This window comes from Salvelinus fontinalis, chromosome 1 (assembly GCF_029448725.1).
Source record: "Salvelinus fontinalis isolate EN_2023a chromosome 1, ASM2944872v1, whole genome shotgun sequence".
NCBI lineage: Eukaryota > Metazoa > Chordata > Actinopteri > Salmoniformes > Salmonidae > Salvelinus > Salvelinus fontinalis.
In genome coordinates this window covers 34,976,221-35,000,142 of record NC_074665.1, presented here as the reverse complement: position 1 = coordinate 35,000,142, position 23,922 = coordinate 34,976,221, and the positions used below count along the sequence as shown (strand labels likewise).

The 23,922-nt window shown below is 46.0% G+C and overlaps 1 protein-coding gene across 3 annotated transcripts in view; it reads left to right on the top strand.

The window, feature by feature from the left end:
- Nucleotides 1-23,922, top strand: part of LOC129853655 (Kv channel-interacting protein 2) — a 196,816-nt gene that overhangs the window by 88,787 nt on the left and 84,107 nt on the right. Inside the window, exon 1 of one of the 3 annotated variants that reach the window (XM_055919973.1) lies at nucleotides 12,842-13,521. The exons of the other annotated variants lie outside the window; for them this stretch is intronic. Within the exon in view, the coding sequence (XP_055775948.1) occupies nucleotides 13,434-13,521 (88 nt within the window). The 5' untranslated portion in view covers nucleotides 12,842-13,433. Of the gene's footprint in view, nucleotides 1-12,841; nucleotides 13,522-23,922 lie in introns of those variants that run through there. 3 annotated transcript variants of the gene reach the window in all.

The window sequence follows — 23,922 nt, the reverse complement described above, 5'->3', positions numbered from 1 at the left end:
TCGTTTGTGACTGTGTGCTATGGAGACAGACCAGGGTTGGAATTCAAGGAAAAGATGACATCACTCACTCACAATTTATAGATGCGGTAAATATATCAAAGGAACTCGACCAAAGCAATGGAAATACCATGGCAACACCAATCACGCTTTCCCATCAGGGAAAGATTCAGAATCTCCTCATTGCCCCCCATCAAAATAAGCCTACATTTAGGCTATTGTTTATATGTCTATTTCACACTATTTGGGGGTAAAAAAAATCTGAGTATAATGCTTATATGGAAGTTAACCCGAATACATATTCCTGTCATTGTCACCAATGAACTGCACTATGTTTAAAAACGGCTTCAAGTACCACCACCGATTTCTATATGGCTAGATTAACTACCAGCTTAAACGAACGACAGTTAGCATTTACTGTAGCAGACATTTTTCCTAACCCGAAAATGACTATTTTCTGAAGATTATGCATCAAAAACAGCTAAATATATCCCTAGCCAGATATGAGTAACCACATTGTGGATAATTTAGAACACAAAAATCATGATGAACTTGACCGCAAAACGCTACAGAGAGTGGTGCTGATGGCACAATACATTACTTAGGCTGAGCTCCCTGCCATCCAGGACCTCAATATCAGGCGGTTGTCTAAGGAAGGCCCGAAAAATTGCCAAGGACTTCAGCTACCGAAGCCATACACTGTTCACTCTGCTACCGCCCGGCGAATGCTACTGGAACATTGGTTCTCCGACCAACAGGCTCCGAGAAAGCTTCCACCCCGAAGCGATAAGACTGCTAAATAGTTAATGAAATGGTTACTCAGACTATCTGCGTAGACCCTATCTTGCACTGACTCTATCCACACTTACGAGACTATATACAGTGCATTCAGTATTCAGACCCCTTGTCTTTTTCAAATTTTTGTTAATTACAGCCTTCTAAAATGGATTAAATAGTTGTTTTTCCCCTCATCAATCTACATGCAATACTCCATAATGACAAAGCAAACACAGGTTTTTAGGAACTGTTGTACATTTTTGACAAATAAAAATATGAAATCACATTTACATAAGTATTCAGACCCTTTACTCAGTACTTTGTTGAAGCACCTTTGTCATCGATTACTGCCTCGAGTCTTATTGGGTATGGTGCTACAAGCTTGCACACCTGTATTTGGGGAGTATTCTCCCATTCTTCTTTGCAGATCCTCTCAAGCTCTGTCAGGTGGGATGGGGAGCGTTGCTACACAGCATTTTCAGGTCTATCCAGAGATGTTCGATCGGGTTCAAGTTCAGGCTTTGGCTGGGCCATCAAGGACATTCAGAGACTTATCCCATAGCCCCTCCTGCATTGTCTTGACTGTGTGCTTAGGGTCATTGTTCTGTTGGAAGATGAACCTTTACCCCAGTCTGAGGTCCTGAGCGCTCTGGAGCAGGTTTTCATCAAGGATCTCTTTGTACTTTGCTCCATTCATCTTTCCCTCGATCCGGACCAGTGGTGATTTTATCACGTAAATCTTGGTAGGGCAAAAAAAATTAAAGTGGGATGCATGCCAGCAAAGTCACTACACAACACAAAGTGACAATACATGAATTGCACTATAGTGGTGAAAAACGATGCCCACAATCTATTAGGGCCTGCAAAAAGCTGTCCCGTTACACCTGGCTATCAGTGGAGCTTTGTCTGACAGCGAAACAGTTCATTCAGCCTCATTTACAGCCTTTAAAAAAAACATAGCTGATACGGCTGACTTGCTTAAACAAATGTGATTTCTACTGACAATTGAGAGGTGCAAACTATGGCATAAGGGGACGACAAGCGGATAAGAGGCAATCCGTAATTTCGATTAAGACATTAATGAACGAGCCAGGATGGACGTAGTCAATATAACTATTTGTTCAGCACTTTTGAAATGTACAGCGACAGAATTCAGAGCATGGGCCGTTCTTACAGTGTTTTCCCTGTACACCAAGTCAGAATGATAGGATAAATAAAGGGGGCATATAAGCAGACAAGGAAAGTTCTTACAATATTTGATGATTACATTTCTCAAAAACAGGTTATAGGCTACATGTGCACCACCAAGTCAGAACAGTAACATTAATCGAAATGACGAAGTACAAATACACCAAATTATTAGGGTGAAGCACATGGGCTACTAACCGCTTACTACACAACATACACTTAGTATTACTTTCTTAGCTACAGTATACATATCTCCCTGGCATATTACTTATGCAGCAGCATACAATAAAATGTTTGGACTCACCTTGTTGTGATGTGCTCACGTGAACAGGAAGGTGGTGCGGCGATCCTTCACAGGCAAATTTTGTTATCAAAGAAAGAGAATGAGGCCGGATTTACAATCCCGATTTGGATGACCATTTAAAATGTATTTTCCCAGACTGAGCTCGTTTATGCCTGACTTCCAAGTTGCAATGCTTGCAGTAAGCCAATGTCACCTATTCCTTCCAAACCACTCATTGTTGAATTTGCGATTTCCAACTTGTTGCGTAACGTTTATGTCCAGTTGCTGATGAGCACCTATACGTTTTATCTATCATTTCTATTCATTATTTCTCTTCAAAATGACAAGGATTAAACAGGATTTGCCAGTAGATTGTCGAAATGATTTATGATGGTGACTGCTAGCTAAGATTTTGAAAGTAAGATGTTGACATGATCAAACCAACCAAAGCTACTGTACATATAACGTGATTTGATGTCATTTTATCTGTGGCCAATGACCTAGAGCCTTCTTGGAAGGGCACTACTAATGTAATTCTATGGCAGGAGCCAAATGGCTTGACTTTTCGATGTCTACCTTTACTACTTGGCCGTGACGTAGTGTCCCCATGAGTGACAGAACACTGAACCAATCACGGAGCAACACTCCTATTTTCTGCTAACTGAGCTGGGCTGAAACACCTGCATTTTGGAGCTTACATGCTTGTATGTGGCTTTATTAACTCAATGATATATACACTGCTCAAAAAATAAAGGGAACACTAAATAACACATCCTAGATCTGAATGAATGAAATATTCTTATTAAATACTTTTTTCTTTACATAGTTGAATGTGCTGACAACAAAATCACACAAAAATTATCAATGGAAATCAAATTTATCAACCCATAGAGGTCTGGATTTGGAGTCACACTCAAAATTAAAGTGGAAAAGCACACTACAGGCTGATCCAACTTTAATGTAATGTCCTTAAAACAAGTCAAAATGAGGCTCAGTAGTGTGTGTGGCGCCTGGGCATGCTCCTGAGAAGGTGGCGGATGGTCTCCTGAGGGATCTCCTCCCAGACCTGGACTAAAGCATCCGCCAACTCCTGGACAGTCTGTGGTGCAACGTGCCGTTGGTGGATGGAGCGAGACATGATGTCCCAGATGTGCTCAATTGGATTCAGGTCTGGGGAACGGGCGGGCCAGTCCATAGCATCAATGCCTTCCTCTTGCAGGAACTGCTGACACACTCCAGCCACATGAGGTCTAGCATTGTCTTGCATTAGGAGGAACCCAGGGCCAACCGCACCAGCATATGGTTTCACAAGGGGTCTGAGGATCTCATCTCGGTACCTAATGGCAGTCAGGCTACCTCTGGCGAGCACATGGAGGGCTGTGCCGCCCCCGAAAGAAATGCCACCCCACACCATGACTCACCCACCGCCAAACCGGTCATGCTGGAGGATGATGCAGGCAGCAGAACGTTCTCCACGGCGTCTCCAGACTCTGTCACGTCCCCCTAGTTTCCTGAGGGGGAATAGGCTTTGTTGTGCCCTCTTCACGACTGTCTTGGTGTGTTTGGACCATTCTAGTTCTAGACACCGAGGAACTTGATGCTCTCAACCTGCTCCACGACTGCCCCGTCGATGAGAATGGGGGCGTGCTCGGTCCTCCTTTTCCTATAGTCCACAATCATCTCCTTAGTCTTGGTTACGTTGAGGGATAGGTTGTTATTCTGGCACCACACGGCCAGGTCTCTGACCTCATCCCTATAGGCTGTCTCGTTGTTGTTGGTGATCAGGCCTACCACTGTTGTGTCGTCAGCAAACTTAATGATGGTGTTGGAGTCGTGCCTGGCCATGCAGTCGTGGGTGAACAGGGAGTACAGTAGGGGACTGAGCACGCACACCTGTGAAGCTCCAGTTTTGACGATCAGCGTGGCAGATGTGTTGCTACCTACTCTCACCACCTGCGGCGGCCCGTCAAGAAGTCCAGGATCCAGTTGCAGTGGGAGGTGATTAGTCCCAGGATCCTTAGCTTAGTGATGAGCTTTGAGGGTACTATGGTGTTGAACGCTGATCTGTAGTCAATGAATAGCATTCTCACATAAGTGTTCCTTTTGTCCAGGTGGGAAAGGGCAGTGTGGAGTGCAATAGAGATTGCATCATCTGTGGATCTGTTTGGGCGGTATCCAAATTGGAGTGGGTCTAGAGTTTCCGGGATAATGGTGTTGATGTGAGCCATTCCAACCTTTCAAAGCACTTCATGGCTACGGACATGAGTGCTACGGGTATGTAGTCATTTAGTCAGGTTGCCTTTGTGTTCTTGGGCACAATTAGCAGAGAAGTATTTGGTAGCATTGCATTTTAAATTGTTTAACTTGGGTCAAACATTTCAGGTAGCCTTCCACAAGCTTCCCACAATAAGTTGGGTGAATTTTGACCCATTCTTCATGACAGAGCAGGTGTGACAGAGCCAGGTTTGTAGGCCTCCTTGCTCGCGAACGCTTTTTCAGTTTTGCCCACAAACTTTCTATTGGATTGAGGTCAGGGCTTTGTGATGGCCAGGGCTCCAATACCTTGACTTTGTATGCTTGGGGTCATTGTCCATTTGGAAGACCCGTTTGCGGCCAAACTTTAACTTCCTGACTGATGGCTTGAGATGTTGCTTCAATATATACACATACTTTTCCTTCCTCATGATGCCATCTATTTTGTGAAGTGCACCAGTCCCTCCTGCAGCAAAGCACCCCCACAACATGATGCTGCCACCCCCATGCTTCACGGTTGGGATGGTGTTCTTCGGCTTGCAAGCCTCCCCCGTTTTTCTCCAAACATAACGATGGTCATAATGGCCAAACAGTTCTATTTTCTTTCATCAGACCAGAGGACATTTCTCCCAAAAGTACGATCTTTGTCCCCATGTGCAGTTGCAAACCGTAGTCAGGCTTTTTTATGGCGGTTTTGGAGCAGTGGTCTCAGCCGTTCATGGTATGTCGATATAGGACACGTTTTACTGTGAATATACACTGCTCCAAAAAATAAAGGGAACACTTAAACAACACAATGTTACTCCAAGTCAATCACACTTCTGTGAAATCAAACTGTCCACTTAAGAAGCAACACTGATTGACAATAAATTTCACATGCTGTTGTGCAAATGGAATAGACAAAAGGTGGAAATTATAGGCAGTTAGCAAGACACCCCCAATAAAGGAGTGATTCTGCAGGTGGTGATCACAGACCACTTCTCAGTTCCTATGCTTCCTGGCTGATGTTTTGGTCACTTTTGAATGCTGGCGGTGCTCTCACTCTAGTGGTAGCATGAGACGGAGTCTACAACCCACACAAGTGGCTCAGGTAGTGCAGTTCATCCAGGATGGCACATCAATGCGAGCTGTGGCAAAAAGGTTTACTGTGTCTGTCAGCGTAGTGTCCAGAGCATGGAGGCGCTACCAGGAGACAGGCCAGTACATCAGGAGACGTGGAGGAGGCCGTAGGAGGGCAACAACCCAGCAGCAGGACCGCTACCTCCGCCTTTGTGCAAAGAGGTGCACTGCCAGCGCCCTGCAAAATGACCTCCAGCAGGCCACAAATGTGCATGTGTCTGCTCAAACGGTCAGAAACAGACTCCATGAGGGTGGTATGAGGGCCCGACGTCCACAGGTGGGGGTTGTGCTTACAGCCCAACACCGTGCAGGACGTTTGGCATTTGCCAGAGAACACCAAGATTGGCAAATTCACCACAGGCGCCCTGTGCTCTTCACAGATGAAAGCAGGTTCACACTGAGCACATGAGCACATGTGACAGATGTGACAGAGTCTGGAGACACCGTGGAGAACGTTCTGCTGCCTGCAACATCCTCCAGCATGACCGGTTTGGCGGTGGGGCGGCATTTCTTTGTGGGGCCGCACAGCCCTCCATGTGCTCGCCAGAGGTAGCCTGACTGCCAATAGGTACCGAGATGAGATCCTCAGACCCCTTGTGAGACCATTTGCTGACACATGCACATTTGTGGCCTGCTGGAGGTCATTTTGCAGGGCTCTGGCAGTGCACCTCCTTGCACAAAGGCGGAGGTAGCGGTCCTTCTGCTGGGTTGTTGCCCTCCTACGGCCTCCTCCACGTCTCCTGATGTACTGGCCTGTCTCCTGGTAGCGCCTCCATGCTCTGGACACTACGCTGACAGACACAGCAAACCTTCTTGCCACAGCTCGCATTGATGTGCCATCCTGGATGAACTGCACTACCTGAGCCACTTGTGTGGGTTGTAGACTCCGTCTCATGCTACCACTAGAGTGAGAGCACCGCCAGCATTCAAAAGTGACCAAAACATCAGCCAGGAAGCATAGGAACTGAGAAGTGGTCTGTGGTCACCACCTGCAGAATCACTCCTTTTTTGGGGATGTCTTGCTAATTGCCTATAATTTCCACCTTTTGTCTATTCCATTTGCACAACAGCATGTGAAATTTATTGTCAATCAGTGTTGCTTCCTAAGTGGACAGTTTGATTTCACAGAAGTGTGATTGACTTGGAGTTACATTGTGTTGTTTAAGTGTTCCCTTTATTTTTTTGAGCAGTGTAGATACTTGTGTACCTGTTTCCTCCAGCATCTTCACAAGGTCCTTTGCTGTTGTTCTGGGATTGATTTGCACTTTTCGCACAAAAGTGTCTTCTTCCTGAGCGGTATGACGGCTGCATGGTCCCATGGTGTTTATACTTACGTACTATTGTTTGTACAGATGAACGTAGTACCTTCAGGCGTTTGGAAATTGCTCCCAAGGATGAACCAGACTTGTGGAGGTCTCACATTTTTTTCTAGGTCTTGGCTGATTTCTTTTGATTTTCCTACGATGTCAAGCAAAGAGGCACTGAGTTTGATGGTCGGCCTTGAAATACATCCACAGGTACACCTACAATTCACTCAAATTATGTCAATTAGCCTATCAGAAGCTTCTAAAGCCATGACATCATTTTCTGTAATTATTAATTTTCTGGAATTAATTTTCTGGAATCTAGATCGGGTTCAAGTCTGGGCTCTGGCTAGGCCACACTTGTCCCGAAGCCACTTTCCTGTGTGCCTAGGATCGTTGTCCCGTTTGAAGGTGTACCTTTGCCCTAGACTTACGTCATGAGCGCCCCAGAGCAGGTTTTCATCAACAATCTCTTTGTACTTTGCTCCGTAAATCTTCCCTCGATCCTGACTTGTGTCCCAGTCCTTGCAGCATGATGCTGCCACCACCATGCTTCACCGTAGGGATGGTGCCAGATTTCCTCCAGACGTGAAGCTTGGCATTTAGGCCAAAGAGTTCAATCTTAGTTTCATCAGACCAGAGAATCTTGTTTCTCATGGTCTGAGACCTTTAGGTACCTTTTGGCAAACTCCAAGCGGGCTGTCATATGCCTTGTACTGTGGAGTGGCTTCTGTCTGGCCATTCTACCATAAAGGCCTGATTGGTGGAGTGCTGCAGAGATGTTTGTCCTTCTGTAAGGTTCTCCCATCTCCACAGTGGACCTCTGGAGCTCTCTCAGAGTGACCCTTGGGTTCTTGGTCACCTCCCTGACAAAGGCCCTTCCCCCCTGATTGCTCAGTTTGGCCCGGCAACCAGCTCTAGGAAGAGTCTTGGTGGTTCCAAACTTCTTCCATTTAAGAATGATGGAGGCCACTGTGTTTTTGGGAACCTTCAATGCTGCAGAAATGTTTTGGTACCTTTCCCCAGGTCTGTGCCTCGACACAATCAAGCCTAAACAATCCTGTCTCGGTTTAGTTTTTGCTCTGACATGCACTTTCATCTGTGGGACCTTATGTCGACAGGTGTGTGCTTTTCCAAATCATGTCCAATCAATTTAATTTACCACAGGTGGACTCCAATCATGTTGTAGAAACATATCAAGAATGAATGATGGTAGCTGTAGTCTCATAGCAAAGGGACTGAATACTTATGTAAATAAGGTATTTCTGTTTTAAATTTTTAATACATTTGCAAAAACATCCAAATAGCTGTTTTTGCTTCATCATTATGGTGTATTGTGTGTAGATTTATGAGAAAAAAAACTAATTCATACATTTTAGAATATACAGTCGTGGCCAAAAGTTTTGAGAAAGACACAAATATGAATTTTCACAAAGTTTGCTGCGTCAGTGTCTTTAGATATTTTTGTCAGATCTTACTATGGAATACTGAAGTATAATTACAAGCATTTCATAAGTGTCAATGCCTGCTGCCATTCCTGAGCAAGCTCTGTACTGGTGGTGCCCCGATCCCACAGCTGAATCAACTTTAGGAGACGGTCCAGGCGCTTGTTGGACTTTGTTGGGCACCCTGAAGCCTTCTTCACAACAATTGAACCGCTCTCCTTGAAGTTCTTGATGATCCGATATATGGTTGATTTAGGTGCAATCTTACTTGCAGCAATATCCTTGCCTGTGAAGCACTTTTTGTACAAAGCAATGATGACGGCACCTGTTTCCTTGCAGGTAACCATGGCTGACAGAGGAAGAACAATGATTCTAAGCACCACCCTCCTTTTGAAGCTTCCAGTCTGTTATTCAAACTCAATGTTATTCAAACTTAATTCTCATGAGAGAATCACTGACATGATGTCAGCTGGTCCTTTTGTGGCAGGGCTGAAATGCAGTGGAATTTTGTTTTGCGATTCCGTTCAAATTGCATGGCAAAGAGGGACTTTGCAATTAATCCGATCACTCTTCATAACATTCTGGAGTATATGCAAATGACCATCATACAAACTGAGGCAGCAGACTTTGTGAAAATTTATATTTGTGTCATTCTCAAAACTTTTGGCCACAATTGTAGCTGTATCTAACAAAATGTGGAAAAAGTCAAGGGGTCTGAATACTTCCCGAATGCACTGTATACACACTATATACTTACACACACACACACACACACACACACACACACACACACACACACACACACACACACACACACACACACACACACACACACACACACACACACACACACACACACACACACACACACACACACACACTTTCACACTCATCATATGCTGCTGTCAATTTACCCTGCCTTTATGTACCAACAAGCTCTCACAGTCAAATGTCAGAATTAGACGTTCATCCATGTTTCTGAACCGTCAAAGTGTCTAGCATTACCTCAGAATTCTTAGGTTAGGCATTAACTCCGAATGGTTAAGGTAAACCAGTTAGGTGGCAGGACAGACTTAAAACAAAAATATCAAAAACAACTTTCTATCGATGGATTTGAACATGCAACCGGCCCTTTGGAAGCAGAGGCAGATGCTTACTCCCATCTGCCATCCCCTTCCAAAACCTACTTGAAGGTAACAGTGCTCACTGTGGCCGTTTTCCACGTCATCTTCCGACGGCTTCAGACAATCAAATCAAATTTTATTCACATACACATATTTAGCAGATGTTATGGCGGGTGTAGCGAAATGCTTGTGTTCCTAGCTCCAACAGTGCAGTAGTATCTAACAATTCACAACAATAAACACAATTCAAAATGTAAAAGAATGGAATTAAGAAATATATTAAATAGTTCAATAAAAAATATTACGATGAGCCATGTCAGAGTGGCATTGACTAAAATACAGTAGAATAGAATACAGTATATACATATGAAATTATTAAAGCAGTATGTAAACATTATTAAAGTGACTAGTGTTCCATTATTAATGTGACCAGTTATTCCATGTCTATGTACATAGGGCAGCAGCCTCTAAGGTGCAGCGTTGAGTAAGGAAAGGAAGGAAACCGGCTAGTGATGGCTATTTAACAGTTTAACAGCCTTGAGGAAGAAGCTTGGGTGGTTGATGTGCTTGATTATCTTTTGGGCTTTCTTGTGGCATTGGTGCTGTAGGTGTCCTGGCGGCAGGCAGTGTGCCCCAGGTGATGCGTTGAGCAGACCACACCACCCTCTGGAGAGCCCTGTGGTTGCAGGCTGTGCAGTTGCCGTACCAGGCGGTGATACAGCCTGACTGGATGCTCTCAATTGTGCATCTGTAAATATTTGTGAGGGTCTTAGGGGCCAAGACACATTTTTTCAGCCTCTTGAGGTTGAAGAGGCACTGTTGCGCCTTCTTCAGCACACTGTCTGCGTGGGGATGTGTACGCCAAGGAACTTGAATCTTTTCACCTTCTGCACTGCGGTCCCATTGGTATGGATAGGGGCGTGCTCCCTCTGCTGTTTCCTGAAGTCCACGATCAGCTCCTTTGTTTTGTTGACGTTGAGGGAGAGGTTATTTTCCTGGCACCACTCCGCCAGGGCCCTCACCTCCTCCCTGTAGGCTGTCTCGTCATTGTTGGTAATCAGGCCTACTACTGTTGTGTCGTCTGCAAACTTGATGATTAAGTTGGAGGCGTGTGTGGCCACTGACTTGTGTCACCGGTGACCTGCCTCATGTACATATCTACCTCAAATACCTTGTATCTGTTACTGGTACTCCCTGTATATAACTTCATTCTTGTGTATTGTGTTCCTCTTGTTTTATGATTTATTTATTTTACTCTCCATCGTTGGGAAGGGCTCGTAAGCAAGCATTTCATTGTAAAGTCCACCCCTTGAATTTGGCGCATGTGACAAATACAATTTGATTTAGAAGAGAACTGGAGGAAAGGATAGATTATTACCATGTCTGTTGGTTATGGCCATGTGTTCAGGTGTGTGTGTGTTTGTGTGGGGGAAGGGGGGTTATTGGGTCCCAGTGGTCTGTGAGTTCTTCTTGTTCTCTCTATTTAGGCAAAACCTGTCCCAATATGCCTCTCACCCTGGAAGTCTTTGTGTGACTCACACACTGCGCATACTGAGAGCTGGCCTCTGTGTTCTGGCTCGTCTCCTGTACATGTGTCACACAGTTAGAAGAAAAACACCTCCAGGCCCCCCACACACATCCCTCCCGGTCCCCACACACACCGACATGTTGGTTCTCACTCCTATCTTCCTGCATACCTTTTGCCGAACCTTTGTCGGTGTGTTTGACTCTGTGGCTATGTCTGTACTGGTGGTTATTAACTAATTAAAAAGCAGTTGCAGCTTCACCTGGGACAATCACTCTTGGCATTCTGATTCAGTCGCTGTCTGTTGTTCTGAAATCTCTGAGAGAGAAAGCGAGAGAGAGATGAATGCTGGGTAGTCCTTTCTCGCTCTCCTGGATTTGCCTCAGGGCATAGCAGAGTCCATCAAATATTAACTACCTACATTATCATCAGATCATACTCTGACGCTGTATGTGTGCTTTCATACGTGTGTTTGCATGCGTGTGTGTATTAAAGTTGTACCAAGATAGAAAGAGTGAGTGCATACATCAGAGTTTTCAATAGTCAGCATTGATCAACATCATCTCAGTCGCTCTTCTAGCAAAAGTTGGCAAACCTTTTTTTTGGAGAATCTGTGGTTGCCTTGGCAACCATAATCAGCTCTAATTCAGCTGAGAGAGAATGTTTTATGGTTACATACACCAGATAGGTGCAGTGAAATGTGTTGCTTTACAGGGTCAGCCATAGTACTACAGCGGCCCAGGAGCAAATTAGGGTTAAGTGCCTTGCTCAAGGGCACACTTGTTGGCTTGGGTATTCAAACCAGCAACCTTTATGTTACTGGCCCAACGGAATATCCTCTAGTCTACCTAACTAGATAGACAGAGAGAGATAAAATGAGAGGTGAAAGCAGGGTCTACTAGAATGCGAGGGAGACTTCAACTGAGTTCTGTTTTTTTCCACTGTACTGACTGAGAAATGGGTCAGGGACTGAGAGGACAGGAGCGAAAGAGTGAGAGAGAAAGGAGAAGAGAAGACAGATGTGTGACAGAGAAAGGGAGCAAGAGAGATGGCTATCCTTAAAGGATTAGCACCCTAGTCCTCTCGTCTGAGAGACTGATACTAGTATATCTGTCATTCTTTTTCTCCATCAACTGGGATTACTATTACAAGTGGAAAAACATATTCCCCCTCTCCTTCTCCTCCACTCCTCTCTCTACTGGGGTTTCCGCTACTGTACTACTTGTAGAGGGAGAACTCACTCCTCGTCTTCCTCTCCTCCTTTGGCGCTACTGGGCATTGGACCTATCATTCATCTACCGCTCAATGCATCGGAGAGAAGAAAAATTAAGGAAGGAACTCATTGACCAGATTCTCCTCCTTCTCCCTCCCTTCCTCATTCTATTCTCTCTGGTCCATACTAGAGTTTAGGATACAGATTTAAGATCTTAATTTGATCACTCTTTTGTTGCTGAGAAGGTTCCTGCACCGCAGGAAATGCTAACTTGTACTGTATTCAATGTTTTAAAAGGCTTCTAAAGTTTGTAATTTCCACTTTAAAATGTCAGACTTGATTTGATTTAGCAAAACATTTATCAACCCCTACAAAAAATGTAATTTAATTATAATATAATACATAATATTGTCCTGTTACTGCAGGATTATTTTCCTGCTGTAGCAAACTGACTCAAATTAAGATGATAAATCTGTACACTGGGAGAGAAGAGAGGAGATGAATAAGATAGATGGAAAGAGAGAGAGAGCAAGAGAGAAATAGGCGAGAGGGAGGAAGGAGAGGAGAGTGGTGCGTGGCGCTAAATGCCGTGTTTGCTTTGTTTCTCCCCGTCGCATTACTTACCCTTCCTCTGGCACAAATACACACACACAAACACAACAGGCACACTTACTCTGCTGCTGGCTCGCACCTGAACAAACCTCCCAGGCAGTGTTGTTTCTTTGAAAGCAGCAAGTAAAGGAAAACAACAGGAGAAAGACGAGAAGGAGAAAATAAATAGTAACTGGAGGAACAAGAGAAGAGAAGAAAAGAGAAAGAGGAGAGGAGAGGAGAGAAAATAAGAGAGGAAAACAACCTGTCACTCAAGAGTAGTTGTATAGTACAAGTCAGTTGGTCCGGAATTTTCTCCCACTCTCCCAGCCAATCGGATTGAGTGAGGGGATTCTCAAAGGATAAAGGGGAGGAGACAGAACACTGTTGTTGATTGACAGCCGGAGTCCTACAGGTTGAGCCATGAATAAACGGAGAGAGAGGAGGAGAGAGCGAGAGAGAGGGAGAGCGAGCGAGAGAGGAGCAGCAAGCAGCTACACTTTACGCCCCCTTGACTTCCTTTCCTCTTTTCACTTGTTTTCTGCCTAGTCGATACCCCCCAACACTTGTGTTTACCCCAACAATTGTGACTATCATTAGCCACTACAGTCAAGATGAGCCATTGCAGGAAGAGATGCAAGCGACAGCTGACCAAAGTCTTTCGATTTTTCTACCGCTTCCTGACAGGGACACTCGAGAAAGGTAGGCAGTCTCTCCACTGTAACCTCCCTTACATCCGGCTCCTAAACCCCCTATACTTCTAATCCAGACCCCTGCACCGGGCTCACCTCCACAGGTAAGGTGGGAGCAGAGCTCTGGGTCTGGAGCTGTTCCTGGTTGTTGCTTCAATCTACGGTTGTTTGGGTCTAGGAGCTGGAGTCATCTAGCCCTGTGGATCTATCTATGTGGTGCCAGCTTTGTCATTCTAGGTCTAGGAGTTGGAGTGTTTTAGCTATGTGGTACTGCTGGTATCTGATATTTTCTATCTCTTGGTTCTGTGTGGTTTTCTATATTAGCCGTGTGTGTGTGCGTGTGCGATAGAGATACTGTGTGAGACATTGTACTCTGTGGCTGCCCTTACGAAAAGCACATGTCAAATTAGCAGTTTCACATTTGAAAATCGCAGTTTCACGTAATGTTTTCATGTGTGAAATAGCTGTTTTCACATGTTGAGCTTCGATTTCACACTTGAAACCATATTTTCCCATGAATTAAATGTAGAGTTCACATATTAACACCACCTTTTCACATGTAAGGAGGATAACATATTTTTACTTCACATGTGAACTTGCAATTCCACTTTTGAAAGTGAAAGTCAAATTAGCAGTTTCACAAGTTCACGTCTGAAAATCAAATTTGCAGATTCACATGTGGGGTTGAAATAATGTTATTCTCTTCACGTGTGAAAAGATGGTTTTGACATGTTGCAGTAGCAATGTTTACACCGGTGAACTTATGGTGACCACATCTAAAAAGCCCAAATGCGGGACATGGGAACGATTTTGTGGGACATTCGTGGATCAGTGGACAGAATACATTTTTGGGTGGCAGGTTATTGGATCACACTCTAGTTCTGCTGCTGTATGAAGGTCACTGCCTGTTAGTGGCAATCCTTAGTTGTTACATCTATTTAGCTTGTTTTACTCCAATGTTTGTAAACAAATTAAATGTAAACCATGTGTTTTTTTCAAATTTGTTTTGTTTTTGTAAAGGTCTAACAGGCAGGCTAACACTTTGTTAACAAGTCAGAACTCTATAGGCTGTAATTGAGCTGTGGATGTAGAATGAAAGGAAAATTGGACTGAGTGAACTCTCCATGAATCCCTCTTTCTCTCCCTCTCTCTCCTTCCTTTCTCTCTTTCCCTTTCAATCATTTTTTCTTTTCTCTCTCTTCAGCAGTCAAATGGATTGCTCTCTAGAACCAAAACACATTTGTCCTCTACACTGTAAAAAATATTGTGCTAGTTCTAGTTTGAAAAAATGTGTCAACTATTTACAGGTTTCTGAGTATTTCCAGTATTTCCAATACTTATACTTAACTTTTGGTGTTTCACAAACACTAATATATGAAGTCCAGCATCTAAAAAATAGCTTAGATCCAACATAATTTTATCAATTCCAAAACTGTTATAATCCGTTAGATTTACTTCATCTTTTTGATTAGTTACTTTCAGTGATCGTGTAATATTGTTTAATATTTGTAAAAACTATTTGTAAAACTATCACTAAATCCGGAGAAATTACGGACGATGTAAAAAACTGTTGGTCACTAAATCCGGCTAGAAGGACCACATAAAAATGGTTGGCTGGTATGCCCTCACCCGTCTGAGCATCGGCTGTGGATGCTCTCTCCCGCTGTATACTTATAGCGGGTGTTATGCTTTTTGAACATTTAAAAATGAATTAAGGTACCGAAATATTGAAGTAAAAACAGCATTTTTATGATAATTTTTGGGGGAATAATATTTACTAAGCCTTGGGTTATTTTTTTTACAGTGTACAAACTGTTGAGCAATGAAATTATACCAGATTACCTGTTCAGTGGGTTACTGTGTGTGTAACGGCTTTCGTTGGTGGAAGGAGAGGAGGACCAAAATGCAGCGTGGTACGTATCCATAATATCTTTTAAGAAGAATGAATACAAAATACAAAAGAACAAGAGAATAAATGAAAACCGAAACAGTACCGTATGGTGCAAACACTAACACAGGAAACTTTCACCCACAAAACACAATAGAAAACAGGCTACCTAAATATGGCTCCCAATCAGAGACAACGACTGACACCTGCCTCTGATTGAGAACCATACTAGGCCAAACACATAGAAATATAACATACAGAACAAAACATAGAAAAACAACATAGAATGCCCACCCCAACTCACGCCCTGACCAAACTAAAATAAAGACATAAAAAAGGAACTAAGGTCAGAACGTGACAGTGTGCAACAAAAGAGTGTTCAAATGAAGATCCTACATATGTATGCCAAGAGAAGGAGGAGTATCTGGTCAATGAGTTTCTTCCTTAGTTTTTTACACAAGACATACTTGAGAGTCAGGACATACTTGGTCTACTGGGAAGGCAGGGACCTCTAAACCTGACCCTACCAGAAGGAAGGGAACTCTAACCCTACAAGGAAGGAATGGAACTCTGACCCTACAAGGAAGGAAGGGAACTCTGACCCTACCATGCATGCAGGATACACTGGACCTACTTGAGTGGCAATAAACTCAAAGTTTAGACACGTTTCACCTACCAGGTAGGCCCAAAACTGTAACTCTAACCCTACCAGGTGGGAAGGGAACTCAAACCCTACCGGAAAGGAAAGGAATTATAAACCTACTGGAAAGGAAGGGAACTCTGACCCTACTGGGAAGGAAGGGGACTCTGACCTGACCCAAACAGGAAGGAATGGAGCTGGACAACTAGGTCAGGGCAGACATCAGGGGTGACTTCTGGTGTGTCACCCGTGGTGATGTCTGGCAGGTCACCTGAGGCAACATCTGGAGGTAGCAAGATCCTCGGGGCTGGAACTACCACGGTGCTAGCAGGTGGGGCCAGCAGGGACTCCAGGCCTGGGATCAGCAGGTCCCACCAGGCTGTAACTGGAGATGCCCCAATGTCTGGCATGTACTTGGCCTCTGCAGTAGCTGCAGGCTGGGGCTCCTTCCAAGGAGCGGGCAACGAATTCAGCGTGGGCTGCGCTCTGTGCCAGGAGCAGTGAGGGGCTCCTGAGGGAGAGCAGGGGTATTTGTGTCTGAAGATTCCAGGGTTGAAGACAGTCAAACCTCGTGCACCTAAGCGTCTGCCTCGGCTAGCACGGTATTCCCACTGGGAGGAGAGGAAGACTCCGCAACGGCAACCAGAACAGGCCCCATGGCAGCGGCTGGCTGTGGCTCCATGACTGGAGCGGGAGTCTCCTTAACTGTGGCTACTCGAGGAGCTGGCTGAGGAGGGTGCAGACCTTGGTGTCGTGGACTGTGCACTCTGGAGTGGTCTTCATCTGCGTGAGAGCTAGGCCGCTCTGGAGAGCAGAAATGGACCCTACGCTCCCGTGCCTCTGGCCGGGTGGGCTTAGAGGGACATCGGTCGGGAGAGCAACTCGTCCGCCTCTGGGGAGAGGGCGCTCCCGACACTCGGGCATATACAACGTAGGTTCCAGCCGGGGGGGGGGGGGCCTGGAGCGACAAAGATCTGTTGAATAGCTAGGCCACCTCAGGATGTAGTGGGGGTCCCAACGGTTCCGTGGAGGTGGCGAACACCCGGAGGGCCTGGAGTAGTGTCTCTCAGGAGAGTTCCCGGGACGACTCAGGGAGTACCATGATAGCCGGGAAGGCCTAGCGCAATGGTGGTAAGAGTAGCGGGGGTGGTAAGAGTGCTCCCGCAGCGGTGACTCAGGCTGGGTGGTCCTAGAGTACGCCCCCTGATCTCTTGCTGCTCATGACACAGGTACTCATATTCCCTCCTCAGCTCCCAACTGGTGAGGGTGTGGTTACTCCCTGACCACTGAGGAGGCCTGGAGCAGAGCTGGTAGTCTCTTAGATGAGAGAGGTGTGTAGGACCTCGTATGGGCTGAGGTGGGTGGTGACAGGCGTCTCATACATCTTAGGGATGCAGGATAACTCATCTGCATCCTGGGGCATGGAAATAACTAATTTGCTGGGTACTTCATCTCAACTATAGCAGATCAGAATCCAGCTTGAAGAACCATGTAAAAACTATTGGTCGCTAAACCCGGAGAAATGACGGACCATGTAAAAAACTGTTGATAAATAAATCCGTCTAGAAGGACCACGTAAAAACGGTTGGCTGGTATGCCCTCACCAGTCTAAACGGTCAGCTGTGAATGCCCTCACCCACTATATACATACAATTGAAGTCGGAAGTTTACATACACTTAGGTTGGAGTCATTAAAACTAGTTTTTCAACCACTCCACAAATTTCTTGTTAACAAACTATAGTCTTGGCAAGTCGGTTAGGACATCTACTTTGTGCATGTCATTTTTCCAACAATTGTTTACAGACAGATTATTTCACTTATAATTCACTGTATAACAATTCCAGTGGGTCAGAAGTTTACATACACTAAGTTGACTGTGCCTTTAAACAGCCTGGAAAATTACAGAAAATGATGTCATGGCTTTAGAAGCTTCTGACAGGCTAATTGACGTCACTTGAGTCAATTGGTGGTGTACCTGTGGATGTACCTGTGGATTTCCAGGCCTACCTTCAAACTCAGTGCCTCTTTGCTTGACATCATGGGAAAATCAAAAGAAATCATTCAAGACCTCAGGAAAAAAATTGTTGACCTCCACAAGTCTGGTTCATCCTTGGGAGCAATTTTCAAATGCCTGAAGGTACCATGTTCATCTGTACAAACAACAGTACACAAGTATAAACACCATGGGACCAGGCAGCCAACATACCATTCAGGAAGGAGACGCGTTCTGTCTCCTAGAGATGAACGTACTTTGGTGTGAAAAGTGCAAATCAATCCCAGAACAACAGCAAAGGACCTTGTGAAGATGCTGGAGGAAACAGGTACAACACTATCTATATCCACAGTATAACATGTCCAGTAAAACAAAGCCCCTCAGCAAGGAAGAAGCCACTGCTCCAAAACCGCCATAAAAAAGCCTGACTATGGTTTGCAAGTGCACATGGGGACAAAGATTGTACTTTTTGGAGAAATGTTACCTGGTCTGATGAAACAAATGGCTTAAGGACAACAATGTCAAGGTATTGGAGTGGCCATCACAAAGCCCTGACCTCAATCATATAGAAAATTTGTGGGCAGAACTGAAAGTGTGTGTGCAAGCAAGGAGGCCTACAAACCTGACTCAGTTACACTAGCTCTGTCAGGAGGAATGGGCCAAAATTCACCCAACTTATTGTGGGAAGCTTGTGGAAGGCTACCCGAAATGTTTGACCCAAGTTAAAAGATTTAAAGGCAATGCTACCAAATGCTAATTGAGTGTATTTCACATTCTTAAAATAAAGTGGTGATCCTAACTGACCCAAGACAGGGAATTTTTATGTCAGGAATTGTGAAAACTGAGTTTAAATGTATTTGGCTAAGGTGTATGTAAACTTCCGATTTCAACTGTAAAACTCATTCGTTTGGTTCTGCCCTCTATAGTGCTGTCCAGTTAGATCATTACGTTGAGGCCCATCACTATACTCTTGATAGTCATCACCACACACACACACAGACACAGTTGCTTCCATTTAAGGATGTTTAAATGGTTTTGGGAATCTGAATGACTGGGAATTCTATTGTTGTGCTTCTATAAGACAAAGATATGCACACATTAGTTAAGAGTTATAACTATGCAATATACACTACCGGTCAAAAGTTTTAGAACACCTACTCATTCAAGGGTTTTTCTTTGTTTAACTATTTTCTACATTGTAGAATAAAAGTGAAGACATCAACACTATGAAATAACATATATGGAATCATGTAGTAACCAAAAAAGTGTTCAACAAATCTAAATATATTTTATATTTGATATTTTTTAAATAGCCACTCTTTGCCTTGATGACAGCTTTGCAGACGCTTCAACTGGAATGCTTTTCCAACAGTCTTGAAGTAGTTCCCGCATATGCTGACCACTTGTTGGATGCTTTTCCTTCACTCTGAGGTCCTACTCATCCCAAACCATCTCAATTGGGCTGAGGTCGGGGGATTGTGGAGGCCAGGTCATCTGATGCAGCACTCCATAACTTTCCTTCTTGGTAAAATAGCCCCTACACAGCCTGGAGGGGTGTTGGGTCATTGACCTGTTAAAAAACAAATGATAGTCCCACTAAGACCAAACCAGATGGGAAGGCGTATCGCTGCAGAATGCTGTGGTAGCCATGCTGGTTAAGTATGCCTTGAATTCTAAATCAATCACAGACAATGTCACCAGCAAAGCACACCCACATATTAACACCTCCTCCTCCATGCTTTACGGTGGGAAATGCACATGCACAGATCATCCGTTCACCCACACCGCATCTCACAAAGACCCGGTGGTTTGAACCAAAAATGTCCATTTTGGACTCCAGACCAAAGGACAAATTTCCACCGGTCTATTGTCCATTGCTCGTGTTTCTTGGCCCAGGCAAGTATCTTCTTCTTATTGGTGTCCTTAGGTGTGGTTTCTTTGCAGCAATTCGACAATGAAGGCCTGATTCACACAGTCTCCTCTGAACAGTGGATGTTGAGATGTGTATGTTTCTTGAACTCTGTGAAGCATTTATTTGTGCTGCAATTTCTGAGGCTGGTAACTCTAATGAACTTATCCTCTGCAGCAGAGGTAACTCTATGTCTTCCATTCCTGTAGCGGTCCTCATGAGAGACAGTTTCTTCATTGTGCTTGATGGTTTTTGCGACTGTACTTGAAGAAAATGTGAAAGTTCTTGAAATTTTCCGTATTGATTGACCTTCATATCTTAAAGTAATGATGGACTGTCGTTTCTTTGCTAATTTGAGCTGTCTTGCCATAATATAGACTTAATAGGGCTATCTTCTGTATAACCCCCTTCCTTGTGACAACACAACTGATTGGCTCAAATACATTAAGAAGGAATGAAATTCCACAAATTAATTTTAAGAAGGCACACCTGTTAATTGAAATGCATTCCAGGGCCTCCCGGGTGGCGCAGTGGTCTAGGGCACTGCATCGCAGTGCTAACTGCGCCACCAGAGTCTCTGGGTTCGCCCCCAGGCTCTGTCGCAGCCTGTCGCAGCGACCGGGAGGTCCGTGGGGCGACTCACAATTGGGCTAGCGTCGTCCGGGTTAGGGTGTGTTTGGCCGGTAGGGATTTCCTTGTCGCATCGCGCTCCAGCGACTCCTGTGGCGGGCTGGGCGCAGTGCGCGCTAGCCAAGGGGGCCAGGTGCACGGTGTTTCCTCCGACGCATTGGTGCGGCTGGCTTCCGGGTTGGAGGCGCGCTGTGTTAAAGAAGCAGTGCGGCTTGGTTGGGTTGTGCCTCGGAGGACGCATGGCTTTCGACCTTCGTTTCTCCCGAGCCCGTACGGGAGTTGTAGCGATGAGACAAGATAGTAATTACTAGCGATTGGATACCACGAAAATTGGGGAGAAAGGGGATAAAAAAAATAAAAAAAATAAAATAAAATAAATTGCATTCCAGGTGACTACCTCATGAAGCTGGTTTAGATGGGTTGGTGTGGATGGAATTTATATGTTTAAATGAATAAGTAGAATATTCCACCCCGAAACTATATAATTGTATGTAATTGATTAGAATCATCAAATTATTATTAATGATGTGTGTAGTCTTAGTCGGCAAAATTATAATAAATGATGTGTGTAGTTTTAGTCAGAATTAGGGTAAAACAATATATCTGTACAATATGTCTCTAAAGTATCTTAATAAACACAGACTGTCTGAGCAAGATTCGGTGCCGGCCTTGGCTAGAGGCCACTGAGAGATTTGGGAAAGGACAGGAAGTGCTTCTCACGGTCCCTAATCTTTGTCGGCTGGGTATTGATACAGTATGTGCGTAGGATTCCTACTGTTTGTGTGCAAAAGTATGTGCGTAAGGAGCTAGTATAAAATGAATGGTTTTGTACAACGAAGGCGCACACCCGTGAATAAACATTTTGACAATCATAGCTGGGCCTCAGTCTGTTTCATTCAACCAGTATTGTAATAGCTGTCGCTCTCCTCATCCTCGGAAGAGGTGAGGAGAGAAGGATCTTCTGACCAAAATGCGGAGTCCGGGAAATATGCCATCTTTATTTATTAATAACGAAAACTGATGACACGAAAACAAACACTTTCAAAACTTACAAAATAAGAAAACGACGTACAACGGAACCTGAACATAAACTTACATAGACAAACGTAAACTCACGAACAGGAACGGACATCGAAACATACGAACAGCCCAACAGCTCCAAAAGTGAATATATCGAACACAAACGAAGACATCACAAGAGACAATCACCCACAAACACACAGTGATAATGCCCTACCTAAATATGACTCTTGATTAGAGGAAAATGCAAACCACCTGCCTCTAATCAAGAGCCATACCAGGCAAACCGAAACCAACATAGAAACAGGTAACATAGACTGCCCACCCAAAACACATGCCCTGACCATAAACACATAAAAACTAACATAAATAGGTCAGGACTGTTACAGTACCCCCCCCCCAAGGTGCGAACGCCGGGCGCACCAGCACAAAGTCCAGGGGGGGGTCCGGGTGGGCAGTTGACCACGGTGGTGGTTCCGGTTCAGGACGCTGTCCCCTTACCACCATAGTCACTCCCCTCTTCTTTCTACCCCTTCCACTGACCACCCAAACATTAGCTTCCCCTAAATAAACAGCTAGCACCGGAACAAGGGGCAGCACCGGGACAAGGGGTAGCACCGGGACAAGGGGCAGCACAAAAACAAGGGGCAGCACCAGGATAAGGACCATCACCGGAATAAGGGGCAGCACCGGGACAAGGGGCAGCACCGGGACAAGGGGCAGCACCGGGACAAGGGGCAGCACCGGGACAAGGGGCAACACCGGGACAAGGGGCAACACCGGGACAAGGGGCAGCACCGGGACAAGGGGCAACACCGGGACAAGGGGCAGATCCCGGCTGAAGGACTCTGGCAGGTCCTGTTTGGACGGCTCTGGCAGGTCCATGCAGGCTGACGGCTCTCGACGCTCATGGCAGACTGACGGCTCTCTACGCTCATGGCAGGCTGACGGCTCTCGACGCTCATGGCAGGCTGACGGCTCTCGACGCTCATGGCAGGCTGACGGCTCTCTACGCTCATGGCAGGCTGACGGCTCTCGACGCTCATGGCAGGCTGACGGCTCTCGACGCTCATGGCAGGCTGACGGCTCTCGACGCTCATGGCAGGCTGACGGCTCTCGACGCTCATGGCAGGCTGACGGCTCTCGACGCTCATGGCTCTCTGACGGCTCTGGCTGCTTATGGCTCTCTGACGGCTCTGGCTGCTCATGGCTCTCCGACGGCCCCGGCCGCCCATGGCTCTCTGACGGCTCTGGCTGCTCATGGCTCTCTGGCGACTCTGGCAGATCCTGTCTGGTTGGCGGCTCTGGCAGATCCTGTCTGGTTGGCGGCTCTGGCAGATCCTGTCTGGTTGGCGGCTCTGGCAGATCCTGTCTGGTTGGCGGCTCTGGCAGATCCTGTCTGGTTGGCGGCTCTGGCAGATCCTGTCTGGTTGGCGGCTCTGGCAGATCCTGTCTGGCGGGCGGCTCTAGCGGCTCCTGTCTGGCTGACGGCTCTAGCGGCTCCTGTCTGGCGGATGGCTCTGTAGGCTCATGGCAGACGGGCGGCTTTGCAGGCTCATGGCAGACGGGCGGCTTTGCAGGCTCATGGCAGACGGATGGCTCAGATGGCGCTGGGGAGACGGATGGCTCAGATGGCGCTGGGGAGACGGATGGCTCAGATGGCGCTGGGGAGACGGATGGCTCAGATGGCGCTGGGGAGACGGATGGCTCAGATGGCGCTGGGGAGACGGATGGCTCAGATGGCGCTGGGGAGACGGATGGCTCAGATGGCGCTGGGGAGACAGATAGCTCTGTAGGGAGGAGAAGGAGAGACAGCCTGGTGCGTGGTCTAGGCACCGGCTGCGCTGGAGAGGAGGAAACAGCAGGAGAGAGAACCCGGAGAGACAGCCTGGTACGGGGGGCTGCCACCGGAGGACTGGTACATGGAGGTGGCACCGGATATACCGGACCGTGAAGGAGGACACGTGCTCTTGAGCACCGAGCCTCCCCAACCCTACCAGGTTGAATGAACCCCGTAGCCCTGCCAGTGCGGCGAGGTGGAATAGCCCGCACTAGGCTATGCAGGCGAACCGGGGACACCACCTGTAAGGCTGGTGCCATGTACACCGGCCCGAGGAGACGTACTGGAGACCAGCTACGTTGGGCCGGCTTCATGGCACCCGGCTCGATGCCCAACCTAGCCCTCCCAGTGCGGCAAGGTGGAATAGCCCGCACTGGGCTAAGCACGCGTACTGGGGACACCGTGCGCTTTACCGCATAACACGGTGTCTTACCAGTACGACGCCTTCTACCTCCACGGTAAGCACGGGGAGTTGGCTCGGGTATCCTAC